The sequence below is a fragment of the Salvelinus alpinus genome, chromosome 13 (genome assembly GCF_045679555.1).
Source record: "Salvelinus alpinus chromosome 13, SLU_Salpinus.1, whole genome shotgun sequence".
NCBI lineage: Eukaryota > Metazoa > Chordata > Actinopteri > Salmoniformes > Salmonidae > Salvelinus > Salvelinus alpinus.
In genome coordinates this window covers 19,211,755-19,223,373 of record NC_092098.1, presented here as the reverse complement: position 1 = coordinate 19,223,373, position 11,619 = coordinate 19,211,755, and the positions used below count along the sequence as shown (strand labels likewise).

At 43.0% G+C, this 11,619-nt stretch overlaps 1 protein-coding gene across 1 annotated transcript; it reads right to left on the bottom strand.

The window, feature by feature from the left end:
• Positions 1 to 6,190: 6,190 nt before the first annotated feature.
• Positions 6,191 to 9,442, bottom strand: LOC139537272 (charged multivesicular body protein 1b). The gene is made up of 8 exons (XM_071338396.1): positions 9,250 to 9,442; positions 8,336 to 8,433; positions 8,085 to 8,231; positions 7,797 to 7,865; positions 7,497 to 7,604; positions 7,262 to 7,305; positions 7,096 to 7,168; positions 6,191 to 6,844 (listed from the first exon to the last, which is right to left on the bottom strand). The coding sequence occupies exons 1-8, from the start codon at positions 9,263 to 9,265 to the stop codon at positions 6,800 to 6,802; spliced, it is 600 nt and encodes a 199-aa protein (XP_071194497.1). The 5' UTR covers positions 9,266 to 9,442; the 3' UTR covers positions 6,191 to 6,799.
• Between the last annotated feature and the right edge of the window lie 2,177 nt (positions 9,443 to 11,619).

Below are 11,619 nucleotides of genomic sequence, written 5' to 3'. Positions count from 1 at the left end.
TAGGCTGTCTCACTGTTGTGTCGTCAGCAAACGTAATGATGGTGTTGGAGTCGTGCTTGGCCATGCAGTCATGGGTGAACAGGGACTACAGGAGGGGACTGAGCACGCACCCCTGAGGGGCCCCCGTGTTGAGGATCAGCGTGGCAGATGTGTTCTTATCTACCCTTACCACCTGGAGGTGGCCCGTAAGGAAGTCCAGAATCCAGTTGCAGAGGGAGGTGTTTAGTCCCAGGGTCCTTAGCTTAGTGATGAGATTTTAGGGCACTATGGTGTTGAACAGTGAGCTGTAATCAATGAATAGCATTCTCACATAGGTGTTCCTTTCGTCCAGGTGGGAAAGGGCAGTGTAGAGTGCAATAGAGATAGCATCATCTGTGGATCTGTTGGGGCGGTATGCAAATTGGAGTGGGTCTAGGGTTTCTGGGATAATGGTGTTGATGTGAGCCATGACCAGCCTTTCAAAGCACTTCATGGCTACAGACGTGAGTGCTACGGGTTGGTAGTCATTTAGGCAGGTCACGTTGGTGTTATTGGGCACAGGGGCTATGGTGGTCTGCTTGTAACATGTTGGTATTACAGACTAGGTCAGGGACAGGACAGGTTGAAAATGTCAGTAAAGACACTTGCCAGTTGGTCAGTGCGTGCTCGGAGTACACGTCCTGGTAATCCGTCTGGCCCTGCAGCCTTGTAAATGTTGATATGTTTAAAGGTCTTACTCACATCGGCTATGGAGAGCGTGATCACACAGTCGTCCGGATAAGCTGGTGCTCGCATGCATGCTTCAGTGTTGCTTGTGTAACCCTCTCACCTCGAATTTGACTCTCGCGATATTAACTTACGTAGAATATCTCAACAGCATTGGATGTTAGGTGAGAAGGACATCTCCAATAAGAATCCCTATTGTAAATTATCTAGGGTAATGACAACTAGGGTATTAACTTCAGATAGAATGATTATAGATTTTTTCCAGCCTCCTGGATGGTGCAGTGGTCTAAGGCACTGCATCGCAGTGCTAGCTGTACCAACAGAGATTCTGGGTTGGTTACTACCAATTGGACACCACGAAATTGGGGTAAAAAAAAAAAAGATTATAGATTTTTGTTATTATATAAGGATATGCTTTTCCATGCATTAAATTAAATTGAAACAGTAAATGACTCCACCAACGCAGCACACATAAGGTTCAAGATGTGTATTATTACATTTTCAATGCACCACATCAAAAGAAATTAAAATAATAAACCCCAATGAGTCGTGCACAACCCATGTCCAAATTATTTCAAGCTTGCTTAACCCCGTTGCTTAACCTCAAGGCTGTCAGATACCTAAACGATGAGATGGTAGCTTCTTTACTAAGTCTTTCTTAACAAAATGATAATAACTCTCTTATCAAATAAAATCAGTATTTCCCGGGCCTCCCGGGTGGTGCAGTGGTCTAAGGCTAGCTGTGCCACCAGAGACTCTGAGTTCGAGCCCAGGCTCGAACTCAGAGAGCCCAGGCTCTTCGCGGGAGGTCCATGGGGCGACGCACAATTGGCCTAGCGCCGTCCGGGTTAGGGAGGGTTTGGCCGGTAGGGATATCCTTGTCTCTTCGCGCACTAGCGACTCCTGTGGCGGGCCGGGCGCAGTGCACACTGACCAGGTTGCTAGGTGTATGGTGTGGCTGGCTTCCGGGTTGGATGCGCGCTGTGTTAAGAAGCAGTGCGGCTTGGTTGGGTTGTGTTTTTTGAGGACGCATGGCTCTCGACCTTCGTCTCTCCCGAGCCCGTACGGGAGTTGTAGTGATGAGACAAGACAGTAACTACTAACAATTGGATAGGGGGGTAAAAAAAAAGGGGGTAAAAAAAAAATCCGTATTCCCTTCAAAACTTGATAGGTATGGGTTTTGTTCTATTTTTATCGTCATCTTTTATCATTTTTCTTCCCCAACGGTCCATCCTTTTCTCAACGTCTCTCTCTTTTTTCCCAGGCCTCCAGTTAACCAGGTCAACTCCCATTGGCCACAGCTTAACAAGCAACCTTACTGGTCAAAACTTGAAAGTAAACCAACCTATTCACTTGTACATTACCAATTAATTATAACAAATAAATTCAATACTTGGTTCTACCAAGGGTATTACACTTGCCTCAAAGCGCGCATAGAAGTAATTTAGCTCGTCTGGGCAGCTCGCGGCTGTTCTTCCCTTTGTAGTCCGTAATAGTTTGCAAGCCCTGCCAATCCGACGTGTGTCGGAGCCGGTGTATTTGGATTCAATCTTAGTCCTGTATTGACGCTTTGCCTGTTTGATGGTTCGTCGGAGGGCATTGTGGGATTTTTTATAAGCATCCAGGTTAGTCCCGCTCCTTGAAAGCGGCAGCTCTACTCTTTAGCTCAGTGCGGATGTTGCTTATAATCCATGGCTTCTGGTTGGGGTATGAATGTACGGTTACTGTGGGGACGACGTCATCGATGCACTTACTGATGAAGCCAGTGACTGATGTGGTGTACTCCCCAATGCCATCATATGAATCCCAGAACATATTCCAGTCTGTGCTAGAAAAACAGTCACGTAGCTTATCGTCTGCATCATCTGACCACTTCCGTATTGAGCGAGTCACTGGTACATCCTGCTTTAGTTTTTGCTTGTAAGCAGGAATCAGGAGGATAGAGTTATTGTCAGATTTGCCAAATGGAGGGCGAGGAAGAGCTTTGTACGCATCTCTGTGTGTGGAGTAAAGGTGGTCTAGAGTTTTTTTCCCTCTGGTTGCACATGTAACATGCTGGTAGAAATTAGGTAAAATAGATTTAAGTTTCCCTGCATTAGAGTCCACGGCCACTAAGAGTGCCGCCTCTGGATGAACATTTTCTTGTTTGTTTATGGCCTTATACAGCTCATTGAGTGTGGTCTTAGTACCAGCATTGGTTTGTGGTGGTAAATAGACAGCTACGAAAAATATAGATGAAAACTCTCTTGGTAAATAGTGTGGTCTACAGTTTATCATGAGATACTCTACCTCAGGCGAGCAAAACCTTGAGACTTCATTAATATTAGATTTCGTGCCCCAGCTGTTATTGTCAAATAGACACAGCCCCTTATCTTACTGGAGGCAGCTGTTCTATCTTGCCAATGCACGGAAAACCCAGCCAGCTGTGTGTTATCCATGTTGTCTTTCAGCCACGACTGTGAAACATAAGATATTACAGTTTTTAATATCCCGTTGGTAGGATAGTCTTGTATCAGAGCTCATCCTGTTTATTATCCAATGATTGCACGTTGGCTAATAGGACTGATTCTAGAGGTGGGTTACCCACTCGCTGTCGGATTCTTACAAGGCATCCGACCTACGACCCCTATATCTTGTCTCTTCTTCATGCGAATGACGGGGATTTGGGCCTCGTCCAGTGTCTGAAGTAAATCCTTTGTGTCCGACTCGTTAAAGAAAAAATCTTTGTCCAGTACGAGGTGAGTAATCGCTGTTCTGATATCCAGAAGCTCTTTTCGGTCATAAGAGACAGTGGCAGAAACATTATGTTACAAATAACGCAAAAAAACAAACAATAGCACAACTGGTTAGGAGCCCGTAAAACGGCAGCCATTTCCATTGAACTAAATGTAGGTAAATACATGCCCTGGCTCTGAGCACAAGCGAAATAGCTATTATGACTCATACTGCGGTACTCTATTAGAAAAAGGAGAAGATAGGAATCCCCTTATCTCAGCTCACTGGTCACCATAACAGCACCCACCCGTAGCACGCGCTCCAGCAGGTATATCTCACTGGTCATCCCCAAGGCCAACACCCACTTTGGCCACCTTTCCTCCCAGTTCTCTGCTGCCAATGACTGGAACGAATTGCAAAAATCACTTAAGTTGGAGACTTATATCTCCCTCACTAACTTTAAGCATCAGCTATCTGATCAGTTTACTGATCGCTGCAGCTGTACATAGCTCATCTGTAAATAGCCCACCCAACTACCTACCTCATCCCCATATTGTTTTTATTTACTTTTTTTGCACACCAGTATTTCTACTTGCACATCATCATCTGCACATCTATCACTTCAGTGTTAATTTGCTAAATTGTAATAACTTCGCCACTATGGCCTATTTATTGCCTTACCTCCTTACTCCATTTGCACACACTGTATATAGATTTTTCTATTGTGTTATTGACTGTACTTTTGTTTATCCTATGTTTAACTCTGTGTTGTTTTTTTGTCGCACTGCTTTATCTTGGCCAGGTCGCAGTTGTAAATGAGAACTTGTTCTCAACTGGCCTACCTGGTTAAATAAAAGTTAAATAAAAAAATAAAATAGGAAAGGAATGGAGGATCGCCTCACCTAGCAGACTGTCGACCAATCGTGTTCACATTGTCATGCTGCGTCACGCGTTTGCTAAGCTAATCATCACGCAATCCATTCTCAAAGTCAGGGTATGATGGTGCTTTCAAGACAACTGGTACCGCGTTCAAAACAACTGGGAACTCTGAAAAAAAAAGAGCTCCGACAGGGAAAAATCGATTTGAACAGTCATCAAACTCGGAATTCCAATTCCGGCCTCTTTCTAGAGCTCCGGCTTTCCGACCTGAATGACAATGACATCATGATTTGACCTCGTTATTTTCTAGATTTCTCATGCCGTGTTCAAAATAACTGGGAACTCTGGGAAAAAACAAGGTCAAATCATGATGTCAGTGTCCTTCAGGTCAGAAAGCCGGAGCTCTATAAAGATGCCCGAGTTGGATGACCTTTCAAACCGACATTTCCCAGTCAGAGCTAGTTTTTCCTCCCCCCAGAGTTCCCAGTTGTCTTGACTCTTGAAAGTACTGAAGTCTGAGATTTCCCAGTTGTTTTAAAAGTGGCATGTGTCAAGAAACCTGCCTGTTTTCCTCAAAAGTACGCAATGTCACGATTACAAAGCTTTACCATATTTCAGAGAACAAGTGAATTATATCACAGCTCTGTATTTATGTTGTACTTCTTGTTGACGAAATTCATGCTAATGTCCCACAATCACCCAGAATGCACCACGCGGCCCATTGACGTTGCATGGACAACGTACACAATGGGCGTTAATATGCGTTTCCCACACTGCGGTATAATTAGGCAATAAGGCAGGAGGTGTTGTGATATATGGCCAATAAGAACAGCTAAGGGCTGTTCTTAGGCACAATGCAATGCAGAGTGCCTGGATACAGCCCTTAGCCATGGTATATTGGCCATATACCACAAACCCCCAAGGTGCCTTGTTGCTATTATAAACTGGTTACCAACGTAATTAGAGCAGTAAAAATAAATGTTTTGTCATACACGTGGTATACAGTCTGATATACCATAGCGGTCAGCCAATCAGCATTCAACCCCTTGGGCCTTATTCCTTAATTATACAACCGACGGGTCATCTGATGCTTTATCACCTGAAAGGACTGGTCGAGGTCTGTAAAATAAAACAGAAAAAAAGTTGTAAATATTTGGTTACTTGAGTAGCTAGCTACAGCAACAGTTTGCAAACATCGCGAGACTTCCGGGAATGCTTGCGAAGCAGGCTGGGGTTTGAGAGGTCAATGAGAGAAGTGACCAATTATTTTTTAGTTGGCACAACCTAGATTGGAGCCAATGTCTTAAGTAGTTGAACATGTTATTACTCCAACCTTGTGAAAGTGACAAACTGACACATTTTTATTTCATCAAAAACAACTTTATATCAAAGGAGTGTCTTTGTTTTGACGGCCTGCACATGTTCAGTTCGGCGCCAGACGCCCGTTAGACCCGATGACGTTAATGCACATGTGCTTAGCTAGCCAACATCACCTACAAGCGTGATATGGGCTTTTATTGGAGCAGTTTATGCCTATCTTTATACTGTACCGTTTTGCTAAAGCTTCTTCAACATATTTCACGTGACTACCAGCGGGGAGGGGCCACGTAACGTGGCCCAAGAATAGATGCAATAAAGAGGTCAATAAAATTCAACCAAAGCAATGGAAACGCGTGGGTGAAAGATGCCATGGGGGGAAAAGTGGGTGTGTTCCAGTCAGTTCCAGAGTGTCAAATCTAGGGGATGTTTTTTGTAATGTATGCAATGTTGACATGTCAGACATGCATTCGATATTTTCATCTTTAAACCCTATTATTTTCAACATTGGTTGCATACACACATAGGGTGAGACACATGGAAATGAGACTGAAAAAGATAATGGTACAATAGGTTAAAAGTGTTATAAAATTGTATTATCTAATAACCTAATCAGTGTGGACAAAAAAATGACATCCCAGTTATCAATCAAATGTAAGAATCAACCAACCAATATCTCCTTCAAACAATGCTGTTCTGATACAGGATATGAGATTTTTGAAACATAATTTTTCACGTGAATAAATTATTGTATGAGAAAATGTCTAAAAGGAGAGACACCAGAAAGAAACAAATATAACATTGCACTTTCCTCTTAAGACAAGAGACCTGCCAAACTACAACACACACAAAAAATGGACGTACAAAAAGCATCAGTCGCAGACGCAACCATCCCAGTTATAATATATATTATTTCAAAGATTGAATTCATTTTCCATAACCAATAAGTCTTTGTTTTAGTGTTCGTAGGCGGGTGGCTAATATTCCTGTAACTTGATACTCTCTATATACAACAGTAAATTAAGAACACCAATAAGGACCCAAGTTCAAGCCTCTCAAACAGGATACAGTAGAATCATCAAAGAGAAAAACTAAAGGAGTGAGACGAAGACATTATGAAAAGAACAGAGCAGGTCTTGTAACCTGAAGCTCTGCAGTTGAGGTCTCAGACTGAGTTCTTCCTTTACATTTGGTCTCGGAGTTTGGCAAGCCTTGAAGACAGCTCATCCTGAGAACAAAAGATAACAGGCAATGTTACAGATCTCTAAAAACTCAACATTTTCATTCTTGTGTGAGAAGGGGCAGGGGTTGGGGCTAAGGACCATTTTTTGCAAGCCTGAGACACAGCTACTATAATCATATCAGCATTGTTATCATTGCTCTATTATCCCAATCATTTATTTGAAAGATCATGTTAAGTAGACAATTGAAAGTGTGGTAGGGTTTATAATAGCTGTTGTTTAGGGCCTGTTCCTGTACCTGCTCTGCTGACGCTACACTGGTGCCCACTGATCCAGTCTGTCCCTGTGGGAGTTCCATGTTCAGGTCCAACCTACACACAAATTGATATGCATTAATTTTCTCACTTTTAAAAGACACATTTTTTTTTTCAACAATAGAGAACCACAAAATAAAGAATTCTTACCCTGCTTCATCAGCTAATTCGTGCATCAGTGAATCCACTTGATTCTGAAACACACGTCGCTGACTGTTAGTCTCCATTGATTGTGAACAGAGCAGAATAAACTAATCTCAATAAATGTATCTTGTCATGATCTGCACTTGTATGTATTTAATGTTACAGACTTGAAGATCAAAGGCCACAGATCTGGTCAAAGACCAAAGGTCTGTCTAGCAGGAGCCCAGAAAAGCATCATTACCTGTGGGGTGGTTAGTGTGGTTGTGCTACTCATGGTGTCCTCCATTTGAGCGGTCTGTACATCTAACGTCTCAAATTGATGCTCAAACTTGTCCATGAGGCCGGAGATCTAGAGAGATCAGACATTCATTAACAAATTTCCCTCTCAGAGGGTGAAGAACATAACATGTATACCGTCATAAGTGTGACAACTATCAAATTAATGTATTTGACTAGGAGCAAGTGCGTGCACACACACACACACACACACACACACACACACACACACACACACACACACACACACACACACACACACTACCTTCTCCAGGTTCATACTCTTCAGTGTGGCATCCATGCCTTTCACCACTCCAGCCATAGATTTAGTGACCTGTAGAATGAACGAACATTACTAAAATAGAAAAGGTACCTTGCTGTGTGGTTGGAACCAGCAATTCTTGCAGTAGTAACCTAGCACTCTTTTACAGATATTGCACCAAATTTTCCCTCCAAAGTAAAAGTGGGCCCATCTTAAGCAGAATCAATGTCTCAAACCAAGAATGTCGTTGTATGAAGTCTTGTAGGACGTAGGTATGTAAAACAACTGCACCTTGTTCATTGTGACTGCTGTTTGGACCCTGGCGGCCACTGCATCAATCCTAGCACTCATCCTTAGGAAGTTGACCGACTGGTTCTTCTGTCTGATGGCGTTTTCCGCATGGATCCGTGCCACTTCCACATTTCCTTTTTGGATAGCCTACGGTGAGGATAAAGGTTCAGTCACTACATTCTCAGTTGAGATGTTCAGAGCTAAGATGAGGTGATTGGAGGATTGACTAATGAGGTAAAAGGCCTACTTACTTTTTTGACTTTGGCCTTCTCTGCCTTTTCCTCTTTGTCACATTTCTTAGAGCTTCGTTGCAGTTCTTTGGCTGCAAACTTGAGATTGAAGAGATGCTCTGGGATGGGAAGTTAAAGGGCCAATCAGCAGTTCAAAAATAACAAAAGGTTTTGGTAAAAAGCTGAGGGATGGGCCTGGAGAAAAGTAACCACTAAAACGTATAGACATAGCTATGGATGCTAGGACTGACCATCCATATCAAAATGATTGTTTTAACCATGTTTTGAGGCTTTACAGTGTTTGTTTACAAACATTGGAGTAAAACAAGGTTATATTTTGGGTTCTGATGGGGTAGGAAAGTTGAACTCAGCTCGAGGCATTTATAAGTTATATTCTTCAAGAATCAATGGGTACATATCATTGATTTACAAGTCCACAATTGGATGTAGTGACTGCTGATTGCCTATTTAAATACGGTTTCAAAAATGCCATAGCTACATAACTGAAGCTTCAAGTATTTGTGCCCCTTGTTGGTACTCTCTTTACAAACCTTAATCGATGGTGTGCTCCCACCACAGAACTAAAATACCTGTGATGTAATCATGTGAATAAAATGGAAATGCCAGCCATGCTACCAGGCAATGGGTGTCTTCAGACGAAAGTAAGCTTGTTTACTAAACGTGTTGTACTGACTGTTATACCCATGGCAGATGCACAATACCAATAACAGCAAACAAGCGTTTATCTTTGTCACCAAGCCATCCAAGTATAGACTATAAGCATAAATACGAATCGAAACCTGATATATGGCTTTTGAAATTCATATTCAGACGAGTCACAGACTAAAACAACAGGCCTTTCACTTTGTCTAAATTTCCTGGTGGCAATTTAATGGATCTAACGTAGTAGCTAGCAAACATTTCCGAAAGGATACTCTCCATATTCGACATGCTGGTAGGCTCCTTGATGGTCCGAGAATGAATGTATTGTTATTGTTTTTCTTCTCGATTTAGAAGTAATGCAAAAGATTTTCTTCTTCAGATATTCCTCTCGTTGATACTTCCGGCTACACTACCCAAATATAATACGTCACGGTCACATGTTCAAGGGTGCGTTCTGTGCGTTCCAATTGACGTCACTAACAACCTTATTTTTATCAGTGGATGACTGAATGGACGTGTAAAGTTCTGACATTGAATACTAAGATGGATTGTTACATTTTCTACAATATATTATGTGTACAGTTTATATAGTAATATTCCTCCCTCCATCCCTTATCTCTGGTGGTATGTCAGTGCAGAGACAATCCAATCAGGTTAGGGGCTGGGGGTTCTCGTCAGACAGGCGGTGGTGTAACTGAGGTGTGGGCGGTGAGCGAGCTTGATTGATGTTTAGGTTTGCGTCTCTGGATCACGGCAGTGAGCGAGCGGATGACTCACCCTCTGTCTGATATGATATTCACCCTCTTTGCAGCAGCTCAGCCAGTGCATACCTCCCAAGCTCCTCCTGCAGTGCTCTGTAAAGGTCTGCTCAATCACCCCTAAATGATACTGATGCTGCGTTCAAGACAACTGGGAACTCGGGGAGAAAACGAACACTGACTGGGGAAAATAGTTTTGAATGGTCATCCAACTCAGAATTCCAAGTCGGGAACTCGGGCATCTTTCTAGAATTCCGACTTTCCGACCTGAAGATCACTACGGTCATGATTTGACCTTGAACAGGCACAAACCCTCTTATAACACTATCCTAGACTCCTACAATAATTTTCTGAATTGTCATCTGAGTGGAGTTGTAGACTACTTGCACATCGTTTCAGCCCTTCACATTAGCCTTTAGAGCACATCTATTTACAAATGTTGAAAACATTGCAAACATAATTATTCTTTGTGGTGTGGATAGGGCTACCTACACAGTTTACATTTCTTTGATTCTGTGTATCTGTCTAATATAAAATGTCACACCAGTGCATCACTAATCACTTGACAGACAGACAGACGAGATAGTTAGATACACTACATCACCAAAAGTATGTGGACACCTGCTCCTCGAACATCTCATTCCAAAATCCTGAACATTAATATGGAGTTAGTATCCCCTTTGCTGCTATAACAGCCTCTGCTCTTCTGGGAAGGCTTTCCACTAGATGTTGGAACATTGCTGTGGGGACTTGCTTCCATTAAGCCACAAGAAAATTAGTGAGGTCGGGCAATTAGGCGTGGCTTGCAGTCGGCGTTCCAATTCATCCCAAAGGTGTTCGATGGAGTTGAAGTCAAGGCTCTGTGCAGGCCAGTCAAGTTCTTCCACACCGATCTCAACAAACTATTTCGGTATGGACCTTGCTTTGTAAACGGGGGCATTGTCATGCTGAAACAGGAAAGGGCCTTCCCCAAACTGTTGCCACAAAGTTGGAAGCACAGAATTGTCTAGAATGTCATTGTACGCTGTAGCGTTAAGATTTCCCTTCACTAGAACTAAGGGGCCTAGACTGGACCATGAAAAACAGCCCCAGACCATTATTCCTCCACCAAACTTTACAGTTGGCACTATGCATTCGGGCAGGTAGCGTTTTCTCCTGGCTTCCGCCAAACCCAGATTTGTCCGTCGGACTGTCAGATGGTCACCCGTGAGTCATCACTCCAGAGAACGCATTTCCACTGCTCCAGAGTCCAATAGGGGCAAGCTTTACACCCCTCAAGCCAACACTTGGCATTGTGAATGGTGATCTTAGGCTTGTGTGCAGCTGCTCGGCCATGGAAACCCATTTCATGAAACTCCCAATGAACAGTTATTGTGCTGACATTGCTTCCAGAGGCAGTTTGGAACTCAGTAGTGAGTGTTGCATCCGGGGACAGATCATTTTTACACGCTACGCGCTTCAGCACTGTTTGTTGCTCCTAGAAGCATCCACTTCACAATAACAGGCACTTACAGTTGACCGGGGCAGCTCTAGCAGGGCAGAAATTTGACAAACTGACTTGTTGGAAAGGTGGCATCCTATGACGGTACCACATTGAAAGTCACTCACTGAGCTCTTCAGTAAGGCCATTCTACTGCCAATGTTTGTCTATGGAGATTGCATGGCTGTGTGCTCGATTTTACATACCTGTCAGCAAAGTGTGGCTGAAATAGACAAATCCACTAACTTGAAGCGGTGTCCACATACTTTTGTATACATTGTGTAGATATCTGATAGATAGATAATCCCATAATGAACAAACAGAGCTTCGTGAGTTACCTTAAAGTCGTGACGCCAGATTGCCATGGAAACTAGACTACGCTCGCAGCTGAGAGAAAACAGTGC

What these genes read in the sequence shown, in the direction of transcription:
- LOC139537272 (XM_071338396.1), bottom strand. An exon ending in CAGCAGTCACAATGAACAAG is followed by an intron (nt 7,866 to 8,084) that starts GTGCAGTTGTTT and finishes TTCATTCTACAG; the next exon opens with GTCACTAAATCTATGGCTGG. An exon ending in GTGTAGCGTCAGCAGAGCAG is followed by an intron (nt 6,845 to 7,095) that starts GTACAGGAACAG and finishes TTTTGTTCTCAG; the next exon opens with GATGAGCTGTCTTCAAGGCT.